The 13740-nt window shown below is 41.1% G+C and overlaps 1 protein-coding gene across 1 annotated transcript in view; it reads left to right on the forward strand.

Moving 5' to 3' along the window:
* MEGF10 (multiple EGF like domains 10) overlaps positions 1 to 13740 on the forward strand; it is a 120707-nt gene that overhangs the window by 85570 nt on the left and 21397 nt on the right. The window contains exon 12 of the mRNA XM_065873223.1: positions 2258 to 2360. Within this exon, the coding sequence (XP_065729295.1) occupies positions 2258 to 2360 (103 nt within the window). The remainder of the gene's footprint in view (positions 1 to 2257; positions 2361 to 13740) is intronic.

The raw sequence follows: 13740 nt of genomic DNA on the forward strand, positions 1-13740 counted from the left end.
AACTGGGAGGGCCGGGAGGAGCTGATGCCAGAGGGTTAGCTTATTTTTGCAGACTTCATGATTTAAAGTGCCTGGTAGTGAACCAAACCATACTGACTACTAGAAGAATTGAGGTGTTTCAACTCAGATTGGATACAGGATAGGAAAAGGAATAGATGTGGAAATTAGTTAGGCAGCTTTGTGAGAATCCCTCCCTTCCTCTCTCTCCTGGTTCCTGCCACCATTCCGCTCTGTTTTCTCTATTCTAATATACCCATATCTTCGTGGCAGCCAGTAACCAGCATTTGTGAAACACCCAGTGCATGCCTGTCAACTCTCCAAATATTGTGTTTCCATTATAATGGAAATCCTCCAGGCTTTGGGGTGGAAAGTGTCAGGACATTGAAAGGGGGGTGGTGATGGTGTCACAGAAAGCCTCAGTGAGGTGGGGAAAGGTTTGGAAACAGCTGCCTTTTAACACAGATATCTCTGAAGTCACACAAATCTCCATAGATTTCCATGGTTCAAGGCTGACTCTGTTCCCTTGACCTACTTTGGAGGCACCCATCATCAGAACCCCTGTGCCGAGTGTGCCGCAGGCCAACAGGGTGGGCAATGGGTAGTGCATTCTGTAGTAACAGCCCATTTCACTTGCTTCCTCTCACGCACGGGGTCAGTTTCCTTCCCTCTTTTCCATTGCTCTCTCTCCCTATGCTCCCGAGCCATTAAGCATTCTCTCAGTGGTGTGTGTTCTCTGCCTCCCGGGGATCATCTGATGGTGAGGTGACACCATGACCCCATGAACTAGCCCCCTCGAGGGGGTCCTTCCACAGAGCGCTTTTCTCCCTGGGCTTCCTTCTCATTAAGTGCAGCCCATTTGGCAGCTAGAGAGCACCTCACCGGGGGCTATTCCGTGCCCTCCAAACCCCTAGGACAAAGTTAGCTTAGCTTTGCCTCCTGTCATCCACCAGTGAACAGATTATCAGTGCTCTGAGGTGGGCTTGAAGATCACCCTTCACTCCCAGTCTGAGTGTGGACAAAGCAAAGCCCCCAGTCCTTTTTTTGGTATATTATTAGATGCATTAATAAATCAGCAAAGGCTGAAGATGGTTTAGTGGCTCACACTGTAGCAAAGCTAAATCCTATAAGCCAGAACAAACATTAGTAGAACCTAAAAATGTTTTTTTAATATTTTATTTTAGTAAGCACTAGACAAATGATTATGCCATCTAACACCCACTGCCTGTTTAATGCTGGTTCTCGGTGCCTCCCTCTTGGTAATTTTGCAGCTTGGTGCTGTGGGAGGTTTGTAGTACTCTCCCTCAGTCAGGACCTGGCAAAAGAGCAGGGCTTATAAATGCAGAACTTTCATTCCTCTCCCACAAACTAAATGATCACGTCCGTGAAGAGTCTCATCTCTGCTGGACCACCAACGCGGACGTGCATGTGAAAACATTAAGGTCTGGGAGGGGATGAGGGCGGGGGTGGGGGTGGGGGTGGGGGTGGTGCCGACACACACTGCATCCTGGCTCAGGAGGTTGAATCAGAATGTTTCATGTGGTTTAGATGGCATCATGGAGAGGAGGATGCTAATTAGGAAAAGTGACAAAAGATGTTAATTTCTCCTAGTTCTATGTATCTCATTGGCAATTTATGGAAATGAGCTTCATCATTAGAACTGTTATTTTTTTAATTTTAGGCTTTCTTTATGTGGGTCAGGGACTTCCCTTTTCACTAATGAATAGAATGCCTTGTAGGAGAATAAAATTCTGGAGCCGTGTATGGTTGCAGATGTTAACTGATTGTGGTGATCATTTCACAATATAAACAAATATCGAATCATTATATTTTAGACCTGAAACTAATAAAATGTATGTCAGTTATACCTCAATGGGGGAAAATAAATGCCCTGTAAGGAGTACTGAAATATTTTATAAAAATCTTTAGGAACAAAAAGATAATATTTTTATGAGTTATGACTCATGGTAAGATAAATATTATTTTAATTAATTGGCATGTTTACCTATATTTGGTTTGGCATAGTTGGTTCACCATTCGTATGGTAGACATAAACTAAGGTTTGAGCGATTTAAAAATGCTTACCTCTTGCAGCCTAGCCTATATTTGGGGGGCCAAGAAGACATGGGAAGAGGTGATTGTAATGCATACTGCTGAGAGGTGTTTGGGAGGGGAGGGTGCTGTTTCTGAAACGGCTGACTGAGGTCCCTCTCATCTCCCACCATGGGATTCCCATCCCTCATTGCTATCTTCCATGCAGGATGGCACGTATGGGCTGAACTGTGCCGAGCGCTGTGACTGCAGCCATGCGGATGGCTGCCACCCCACCACGGGCCATTGCCGCTGCCTCCCCGGATGGTCAGGTGAGAACCAAGGGCCACTACTTGAAATGGGAAACTACTTGAAATGGGAAACACGCCAACTTGTGCCTAGCGCTGTTCCTTGCTACTTCAGAGAAACATGCACAGGTCAACTTTTCAGAAAAAATTGAAAATATGGTAAAGTCTCCAGGAAGCGGACAAATTTTTTACCCAAGAAGTATTACTGCTAGGCCTAATTAATCTGTAATCCAGGGATGACTTTTTGTTGAATCAGGCAAGAGCAATTCTCTTGAGCCTTCTGGTATGGATGTTACGGAAAAACCTGAACGAACTTTTTGGCCAACCCAATAATCTATCAGAATTCACATCATCAAGAGGGGAAAATTGTGAATTGCTGTGAAGAGTTTAGCAAGACCTCTGTGGTATTTTTGAGCATTGAGGAAAGAATGATTGAAATAAACCATAAGAAAATAAGTTCACCTCAGTGAGGCAAAACTATTAAATAATTTTATGGTTAATATGCAAATATTAAAATATTTATTACTAGAAATATTTCTTACAATAATATTTGTCTTAAAAATTCATGATATGGGGCTTCCCTGGTGGTGCAGGGGTTGAGAGTCCACCTGCCAATGCAGGGGACACGGGTTCGTGCCCCGGTCCAGGAAGATCCCATGTGCTGCGGAGCAGCTGGGTCCGTGAGCCATGGCTGCTGAGCCTGCGCGTCCAGAGCCTGTGCTCTGCAATGGGAGAGGCCACAACAGTGAGAGGCCCACGTACCGCAAAAAAAAAAAAAAAAAAATTCATAATATGATTGAGGACAAATTTTCTAACCACAAGGTAGAAGTTTCTCCTTATTTATATGGCTTCTTGGTTTCAGCCAGGAAGTTTATCAAACTAACAGTGGTCTTGGGAGAAGAACCATGTTTTCACTTAGGATATATAGACTTGGGAGATGGCACTAAATGCCCAAGCAAATTGGGATCTTGCTCTTCTTTTTGATACGTCAATTCAAGGGTGTTCTAAGAAGACAAAAGAAGCCAAAAAATAAAATTTTAAACACTCATTAAGAAAAATTACTAATGGGAATGCAATAGGAAAGTTATCGGATATTGGAAAGAATGAACTGAATATATTGATGAACATTTCTTCTGTAAGTAAATTGAAATGTTAAATGCTGCTGCTGACTTAGAGTGAAATCCTGTTAAACTGGAGACAGGATTAGAGGTAGATAAATGCACCAAAACTTTCGTTTAAAATTATATTCTCATTGGAAGTCATTTGTGTGTGCCTTTGTATATATTTGTGTCTAAATATATTTGTATATATATTTAGAGAAGAGAGAGGGATTTGTAAGACAGAGCTGCTTCCATATTGGTGATTCTTCAGTATCCTCGAGAATAGTTTTTAACTTGTCCTCTAAAAGAGAAATTGATGGTAACAAGCCCAGTATTCTCTTCAGTGATGGTTCATATTTTCAGAAGATGGGTCTTTCAGAGAAGACTCTTATGCCTCCATACCAGAGTTGTCATGTTGAGGAAATTATGGAGTGGCCTTAACTTTTAGCAAAAATGCACACAAAGAAGACTCTAGAGAAATAATAATAAGTAATGCTTATTGAGCGCTTACTGCAGGCTTACAGCTCTATGAGGTAGAAAATATTATTTTCTCCTTTTTACAGATGAGGAAACTGAGGCAAAGAGAAGTTAAGTGGCCTGACCCAGAGTCCCAGAGTCAGTAAACATGAGAAATGGGATTTGCACCAATGCTGTCCCACCACGTAGCCAGCTCTCTTAACTTTTACACGCTACTGCCATGCATGGACTTAGTCCAATAAGTGCTGGGGGGAGAGGGAAGTTACGCTGAGATTTATTTTCAGCATGGATGAAGACTTCTGAGAATTATATGAGAGGACCATGGTGCTCAGTGCTGATAACTAGCAACCTTTTTATAGACAGATAGGTAGGTAGGTAGGTAGGTAGGTAGATAGACTCACATATCATAGAATTCACCTATTTAAAGTGTAGAATTCAGTGGTTTTTAGTATTCAAACAATTGTACTGCCATTACCACTATCAATTTTAGAAGATCTTCATTACCACCCCACAACAAAAACCCTATTAGTACTTATTAGCAGTCATTCTGCATTTACTCCCAACTCACCCTCCCACACCCTTCTCTCTACTCTAGGCAACCACTAATCTACTTTCTGTTTCTGTAAACTTGCCTATTCTGGATATTGTATAGATTCATATAATATGTGGTATTTTGTAACTGGATTCCTTCTCTTAGCATATGTTTTTAAGGTTCATCCATATTGGAGCATATATCAATACTTCATTCCTTTTGACTAGCAAATAATATTCCATTGTGTGGATAGGCAACATTTTATTTACCTATTCATCAGTTGATAGACATTTGGGTTGTTCCCACCTTTTTGGCTATTATGAAAAATACTGTTATGAACATTCTTGTACAGTTTTTGTGTGGATGTATATATTTTAGGTATACACTTAGGTGTAGAATTGCTGGGTTGTATGGTAACTCTAAGTTTAACCTTTTTAAGAACTACTGCACTTGTTTTCCAAAGCATCTGTACCATTTTGCATTCCTACCAGCAGTGTATGAAGTTTCCATATCCTCACCATACTTGTTATTATCTTTTTGATTATAGCCATCCTGGTGAGTGTGAAACCTTATCTCATTGTGTTTTTGATTTGCATTCCCTCAATAAGTAATGACGTTGAGCATCTTTTCATGTATTTATTGGCCATCTGTGTATTTTCTTTGTAGAAATATCTCTTCAGATACTTTGCTCATTTTTTAACTTGGGTTATTTGTCTTTTTATTATTGAGTTGTAATATCTCTTTATATATTCTAGCTCTATGTCCATTTTCAGATATATAATTTGCAAACATTTTCCCTCTGTGATTATTTTTTCACTTTCTTGATGGTGTCTTTTGCCACAGAAAAGTTTTTATATTTATAAAGTTCAGTTTATCTACTTTTTTCTTTTGTTGCTTGTACTTTTGGTGTCAAATCTAAGAAACCATTGCCTAATCCTAGATAACAGTGATTTATGCCTGAGTATTCTTCTAAGCATTTTATAATTTTAGCTTTTACATTCTGGTCTTTGATACATTTTGAGTTTGTTTCTATATATGGTGTGAGGTAGGGGTCCAAATTTATTCAGCTGTATGTCAATATCCTGTTGTCCCAGCACCATTTGTTGAGAAGAACATTCTTTCCCCCACTGTATTGTCTTGATATCCTTGTCAGAAAGCAATTTACCATAAATGTGACAGCAATTATTTCTGGACTCTCATTTCTATTCCATTGATATATATGCCTATCCTTATGTCAGTAACATACTCTTTTGATTGCTGTAGCTTTGTAGAAAGTTTTAAAATTGGGACATGTGAGTCTTCCAACTTTGGTCTTCTTTATCCAGATTGTTTGGCTATCCTGGGTCCTTTGAATTTCCATATGTATTTTAGGAGCAGCATGTTAACTCCTGCAAAGAAACAAGGTGTAAAATTAAAGTGGATTGAATAAATAGATCCATGAGAGTAATATTGCCAACTTATCAATATTAAGTCTTCAGATCCTTGAACACAGGAGGCCAACAGTAACCTCTGCAGTGGTGTCTCTCAGCCCTTTGGAATTTGTTGAGAGCTTCTTTGGCTTCTGGCAGGAGTAAACTGAGAAAAACTGTAGTGTGCTTGATTTCTAGTGTTTGAGAGCTACCTTGGGAAACAGGTCAAGGCTTGTGTAATAGATTTCATTTTCTGTCAATAGGAGCTACCCACAGAAACAAGGACTCCCTAGCCCTCTAATTCCTCCCTGACTTGCAAAGCCTGAGATAACTGACTTCCCAATGTGAAATTCCACCTTCCCATGTTTCTGTTTGGCTCTTAATTACTAAATGTTAAAACTACATCCCTCCAGGGATTAAACCAGATTTTGTGACTTCACAGCGTTCTTGAAGTTCTCAAATGTAGTGACCAATACTAAGTTCTCAAAGACCACAGTGAAGCAAATAGCATTTTAGCCCCCTGGCAAATTCAGAACTTAGCTAACAGAGAAGTCACATCATTTATTTTGGGCCATACTCCACCAAATCTACTTTCGTCTTATGAATATAGAGGAAATGTGAGATGTTCCTGAACACAACAGTCATTGATCAAGTATATACCTGCTTTGATGATTTAGAACAAGCCTGTGAAAAGCATGCGCTAGTATACATGAGAAAAGCTAGAGATATGATTTAGCCTGAAGCCAGCTAGAAAATGTGTTAGTTACATTCCATAGTCTGGGTCATGGGGTAAGACAAATGATCCCATCTGGCCTTAGACCTGTGGAGCTCCTGTGGGGATGCGGTGGCTTTGTCACACAACATAATCTTGTAATCCTCTGTCCATCTGTGACTGGTCTGCTTCTCCAAAGGGGAGGAAGTTTTGCTGCTTCATTTGTTCTACCACTTCTTGCCCACCATCTCTTTGCTTCATGGCTCCAGTGTCTAATTCCTGTGAGTCTTCTGTATGGGCTGTTGGTCTGTCAGTATCTAAGACTGCTGGGAGACATTTTTTAGAGCAGTCATCCCCTGCACTCAACAGAACACACTTGTATAAGCAAACATATATAGAGGAAAAGAAAGTTCCTGAAGTTCTGGAAAACACCCTACAGTTGGATCAAGAATTGGCTTATTTTTCTAAAAGGAAAGAAGAGTAGACTCTGTATTATGTACACAGAACACCATTTCATTGTCAAAACTGGGTAGACTCATTATTTTTCATTACATACTTGTTTTGAGTAAGTGCCTCATAAAGACATTTCAAAATAGGAAGAAAGCTTTGCTTTTCCTTTAGAGATCAGTCCAGGGAAGCAAGTGATTCTTTTTCCTTCCTCCTTATTGTGGAGATTGCTCTAGGTGAAATGTTGAGAATCGCTGGAGAGGGTAGCAAGTATGTGGGATGACAGTGAGGCTTTTGTGAAGGAATCAATGAAATCTAACACAGGGACCTGGGCTCTTCCCTCGACCAAATTGTCAAGATACTGTAGAGGCACCAAATGTGCTCAGCCACTGAGGATGGGGAGAGGCTGATCTGGCCTAGGAGTATGGATCCAGAAAGAAGGGTCAAGAGACCTTTATCCCTCTTTGCAAAGAAACTGACATACCCACATTGAGAAAGTCAGGCACTGACATGATACACTGAGGAGGTCAGCTTGCTTTCTCACCAAGAGGCTCATCACCATCCTTGTAACTTCACTCTCTTCTCTAATGTTTGACAGTCTTTTTTCTTAAAGGAAACAAGACTCTTATTTATTTCTACTATAATTGATAGTCCCATTTTTACCTAGTCATAAAATAAGTTTTCAAAATGTACTACCATAAATATTAACCAAAAGTTGCATCTGACATCCCACATACTATTTCCAAAAGAAATGTAGCATTTTTCAAAAGAAGAGACATGTACTTTTATTATATGTTTTTAATTAAAACCTTAATTTATTGATGTGTTTAGCCAATAGGTTACTTTATCAAACAGAGGCAGATTGCATTAAAAAAATGGGAAAAAATGAAACATCAACAAGATATAGGCTGTGTCCTGGACTCCTTCTCCCACACCTCTGCTACACACACACACACACACACACACACACACACACACACACTCTAATAAAATGAGACTGCCTCTTCAAAATCATTATTCTGAAATTCCAGGTGTCAGTGAAATATAGTTAGGTGTATGTGTGTGTGTGTATGTGTGTTTCCAGAGTAGTGGAGTGATATGCTTTGTGAAGTTTTTCCCCAAAACAGAAACACGCTGATGTTTTTTTTTCCCTTCCTTTCTGCTCTGACTTCAGTCAGCTAGATCACCTCTTTGCTGAGTGTTACAGCTAATCAAGATTTCATTCCAGCTCTCTGGGAGGATATGCAGTCTCCAGGCTGGTTCCTGACCCTGGCTAAGATCACTGTCACCTGGGAACTCCTTTAACTCATATATTCCTGATCCCCACTTCACACCTACTAAATGACAGTCTGGAGGGTGCATGAGGAGGAGGATGGAGCCATTGCCAGCCCATAAAGTACCGTTCAGACAAATTTGGAAAAGATTTGGAATTCCCTCAGGGTGTGCTTCTTGGTGGTAGAAAGCAACGAGCTGGATTTCTGCTCTAACTTAGCCCTTTAGCCAGGGGCTCTTGTGCAGTGTACAACCTGCACAACCTTACCTGTTGGCTCTGTCTGTTATTTAAAAAGTTACCCCGGTAATTGCAGGGGCAATTACCCATCTGTGGGTTGGCTTCTGCTCTACCTTGCTACTCTAGTGATTGCTCCGACAGAAAACCTCATAGCCAGTGGCAAAAGACTAGAGGAGGCTTAGAGATACATTCATTCCGGAACAAAAAAGTTAAATGCTAAACTGAGAGAAAGGAGATTAAGATGCCAAAGCAAAGTCTAGGAGCCTTAGGATAGAGAGTGGGACTAGCAAGGCGTGGAGAATGATGAGGAGGGGAAAGGAGAGTAGGAAGAGAGGTGGGGTGCTCGTCTGAGCCCAGCCAGGAAGGGGGCCACTGGAAAGAGGAAACACTGCAGGCAACTTCATGAGAAGAGGCCAGCTTTTCTACTCTTTTCAGCAAGCAGAACCAGGCCTGCAGTGGTCCCAGTACCTCTCCAGAAGGACAGTCCCCCTTTCTAAGTTTCCCCCCCCCACACTGAGTTTGACCAGCTGAGTAAGGGAGCTGCTGCTTCGGACACTGATCGGTGATGCCTGAATTGTCATAGTAAGGGGAGACCCAACTTTCTTTGTCAAGTGACAGAAGTGCAAATTAAAGTGCACATGAGTTTTAATCAACGTGCTTTGCACCCAATCAGCAAATGACTCGTTATTTGACCCTTTAAGATATTGGGGCAGGAGGGTGGGAAATGTGTAGCACATGCATATGTCTGTCTGTCACATGGTCTTGGGGGAGGGAGTAATTTAAAAGCAGAACATGGGGTCCCTAAAGTGAGGGTGGAGGGAGGGGCTCGCCCTCCCAAAAGAAAGGCTGTTGTAAAAGCCAAGCTTCCAGATCCCTAATCTACCTGGCATTCCGTTCTGTTTGCTTTTATCTGGGCCCGGACTAAGGCGGGCCATGCTCTCTGGTGTTTTGTGTTGCCACTGCAAATACAAACATCTCTGATGTACATTATTTATTTATTGAGATTTATTTTCAACTTGGCTACCAGTATAGCAGTTCCTTCTTCCTTTAACGTTTATCGTATCGAAAGAGAAAAATTTGATTTAACAACCACTTATTGACTATCTCCACGATGTATGCAACCACAGTGCTTCGGTGCTAGGCACAGGAAGATGAGGTGGCACTGGCTCCTGGCCAGCAGGAAGACATTCATGACTCTCAGGGAAGGCATTGTGTGGGCAGAGGTGGATAGGCCAGGGAGTCACTTGTCTACACTGCCATACGCCTCTGCTTCAGGTGTCCAGAGGATTAGAAAAGCAGAGATAATATTATGACTAAATAATTTAGTTCCTCTCTCCTATAATCACCAGGCCCGGTGATTGTTAACAAATCTCACTCTTTGCTCTAATAGATATTTAGTAGCTTGTTGCTCGGGAACAAGACATCAAATCAAAATCATTTCCTTCATTCATTAACGCCCCAAATATTGCAATACTTGTATAAGGAATATAAACAATTAAGCAAGACAAGGAGTTTGGGTTAGATCTCTGAGAGGGGAAATAATGACGTCCCAGATGATTTATTTACTGCATTCATGCAATCACAAATGCCTAGTGAATGCTGATTTCACGTGGAGGCCGTGGGCATAATGCATCAGGCATTCAATGCACGAACATTTCTTTAGAGCTGCTTAGCTGAAGTTTATCACGATCACTCAGCCATTGCCTAGCAACTCATGAAGGCTATCAAAGAGCTCTTTGTCCTCAGTCCTGGCAAAAACAGTCCCGCACAGACCTCCTTATCAGTGTTAGAACATTTATCAGGAAAAAATGCTTCCATTGAACTAGAGAGTCCTACAAATTTAAAGATATCCCCTTCCGATTTTGTCCCTTCTTCCAAATAGTGCAGGAAGTTGTTTCCTGAATTAACTCGTATTAAAGCCTCTATCTGTACTTTGATAAACATTCCAAAAGAATTTCCTTAAGATGTCCCATAATTCTTCTGTTGCTTTATAATCTGGACTAACATTTAAAATCACAGACCTGAGCTCATCAAAGTCTGTCTTGCCCAAAATAAGCAGGGCAGACATTTCCGCCCCCTTAGTAGGGAAAAGTCCCTATTTTAGGTACACTAAACATTCACGTGTTGGGCTTCCTGGTTTGAGTGCTCTTCTCATAACTTCTTCGGAGAAGCAAGGAATGACATGGTTGCTCCATACATTTGGAAAATGGTTCTGAATATTATGTTGGAAAGAGGAACTGTGCTTATTGACTCATTCAACAAACATTTATTTAACACCCTCCATGTGCTGGGCACTGCAGTGAACAAAAGCAGGCATCATCCGTCTCTCCCTCACAGAGCTGCCAGAATTCCTAAACTACCCTGGATGGAATATGGGCGGGGGGGGATGGTCTTTCACCTGCATTCTCTCCTGCACCTCTGTGGAATTTATCTTGCCCCCAGGTGCCATTGATTTCTTTCAAGACCTTGTCATTTTTATCACTTTTTACTTGGGTAACCCAAAATAGCCACCTGACATGTCTTCTTTCTTCCAGGCTCATCGTCTTCAAACCATCATCTTCCCTCCTACAAAGCACAAATCTAACTATGCCTCTCTCCTACTTAATTGTCCATCTGGTCTCTGTTAACACCAGGAGGAAGCTCATACTCCACAGCGTGGCATCCTTGGCTCTTCCCTATGTGACCACTGCCTGCTGCCCCATTGCCTTTCCTGCTCTTCCCAGCACCAATTTCAGCTGTCCCCAACACTTGTGATTTCTGAAGGATAGACACATACTTCTTAGGGCATGAACCTTGCACCCACCATTCTGTTAGCCTGGGACCCTCCTCCACCTTCACAAGGTAACTCCTTCCCTAATCCTGATCCCCAGACAGGGTTGGATATGCCTGTTCTGGGGCCATTATCACTCTAGAATTGGAGGTCTTTCTTAGAGAACCTTTCACGAGCAAGCCAGCAGTTTCTAGACCCCTTGAATGTTTATTGAGCTGAATTCTCTTTTCTGTCTTTGACAAATAAGGAAAGAAAAAGACGTCTTATAGCACTCCAGCAAGGTTGGCAAAGAGTAGGATAAGAACAATGGAAATAATTAAGGAATAAAACATGTACACAAATACACACACACACACAAAACACACAGCCCCTCCCCCACCAAATGGTTAAAGCAAACTTACAATTCCCTATCCTGGAGAAAGTTTCATTGCAGGGTTAGTCCTATATGGAGGTCATATCAGTGGCCATATACCAAGTGTGACCTAGAGAAGCACTTACCTCAGTACTACCTCCTAAATTTCAGTCAGCCCTACTGCCTGAAATTCCACAGCTAGAGATTTATTTCTTAGGCTTCTAACATGTGTGCTGTCTTAAAATACTAATATTTTCTAGAGAAGATAACACCTCAGCAATAATACATTTATCTTATCTTTTTCTGACTGTAGGATGAAATGAAAGATAACAGGAGGGCATAGAGGTCCAGAGGGGAGGAATAGCAATAGGAGAAAATGGTGCAGCAAGAGGAAAAAAGACAGCTTCGTGCTTTTTTCCTGGAGTTGCCCCTTGACTGAAACATGCTTTATATTTGTCTCCAAATAGATTTGGCATTAATATCTGCAAAATGATGACTCACTTTTACTAGTGATAGAGGAAAAAAAAAGGAATTGAATTTTTAAAGCAAGTTGGTAATAGAATTGTTATAATTTACTTGCCAAGGAAAGACTTCTTTGCAGTCCTAAAATAAAAGTTATTTAAATGTAAGCTTGGTTTTGTTGAAATATGCTCAGATGATTGGAGACAGAAGGCTTGATAGATGATCTCTAGAATTCCCTGTGATTCTCTGGAAATGAAATGATGGGTAAATCATGTGAAAAAAAGCTTATCTTTGCAATGGATCTCCTTGCTATATCAGGGGCCTTGTTACTTCTATGAAAATTACCTAGATAAAGTTGATTGTAACTGATGGTTATGTTAACCAGCTGGACAAACCTACTAGAGAGGAGGAAACAGATATGAAATAAAGGATCACTTTATTCTGATTTGCCAATCTGCCCTGGCATCATTTTTCTTGACATGCTTTGATTGAGAATGTGCTAATTAATACATAAATCATGATAATCTCTAATGTGAAAAAGCAGCATATGCTTTTTGATCTAAAGTGTATTCCATCTTAACTGCATTTATTGTCATGTAGAGATTTGGTAAGTAGTTGATAAACTAAATCACCATAAATGGCTAAATCTCCACCTCCTGCAAACACCTGTCCCACAAAAAAAGTGTCAAAAATCAGGACTAATTTTCAGGATGATTTTCAGATTAACCAGATAATCATTCAGCTTCCACTTCTTTAAAATCCTAACTCGGATTTGCCTGGGTAGCTCTAGACCAAAATGGCCAGGGTTGTCTGGAGCTCTATGAAGCAGGTTTCCCATATTAGCTGCTGCTAAATAGGAGTCCTGGCTCACCATCAGAGCTCAGGACTTGAACTTGAATAGAGAGTGAAGCCTGTAGCGGGTTACCTTTATGGGTACTTCTTTCAAATTTGGAAAACAAACTTTAGATTTGCAGCCTCTTTCAAAGTGGTTTGCTCCTCAATCCATTTGGTGCTTCTGCCTAGTAGAGCTATGAGTCAAAACACCAGCTAAGGCTCTGGGGCAGCTTTAGCACACTTGGGGAGCATAGCATTTGCAATTCCATCTCAGTTTTTCGAACGAGATTTGAAAGAAAGATCAAATATTTGTGAACTCAAGAAAGAAAATATCATAGTAGGCCAAAATTCCGCGTTTCATTTTATGAGGAACACTTAAACCCCAATTGGCTTCTAACAGGCCTGCTTGCCTTTCTTCAGCCAGCAGCCAAGCTAAAATAACAGTCTGTTGTAAGTTCAAGCGAAACACAATGAGGTCTGTGCTTTTTCATGCCTACTTAACAGCCTGTACCATGCAGAAGACTTTCAGATAGAGAAAAAAAGGAACAGTCAAAAGTGGAGTTATTTCAGCAGAAATGACTGGCCACCAGTTAGCAATGTTCACTTTATGGTTTGGGGCTGCTTCTGTGTTAAGGTTTGGGCCATGGTAACTTTTCTCCTAATCAATTTAGGAGCAAAAACTTTAATACAAAACAGGGCCTTGTCAGCCTCCTTGGTGCGGGCGGAGTTCGTGTTCTGGAATCGTCAGAGTGGGAGTGGGCTTGTTCCTACTGTGTTTTCACTTGGTCTGAGGCCAGCA

This window comes from Phocoena phocoena, chromosome 3 (genome assembly GCF_963924675.1).
Source record: "Phocoena phocoena chromosome 3, mPhoPho1.1, whole genome shotgun sequence".
In the NCBI taxonomy this organism is placed as follows: Eukaryota; Metazoa; Chordata; class Mammalia; order Artiodactyla; family Phocoenidae; genus Phocoena; species Phocoena phocoena.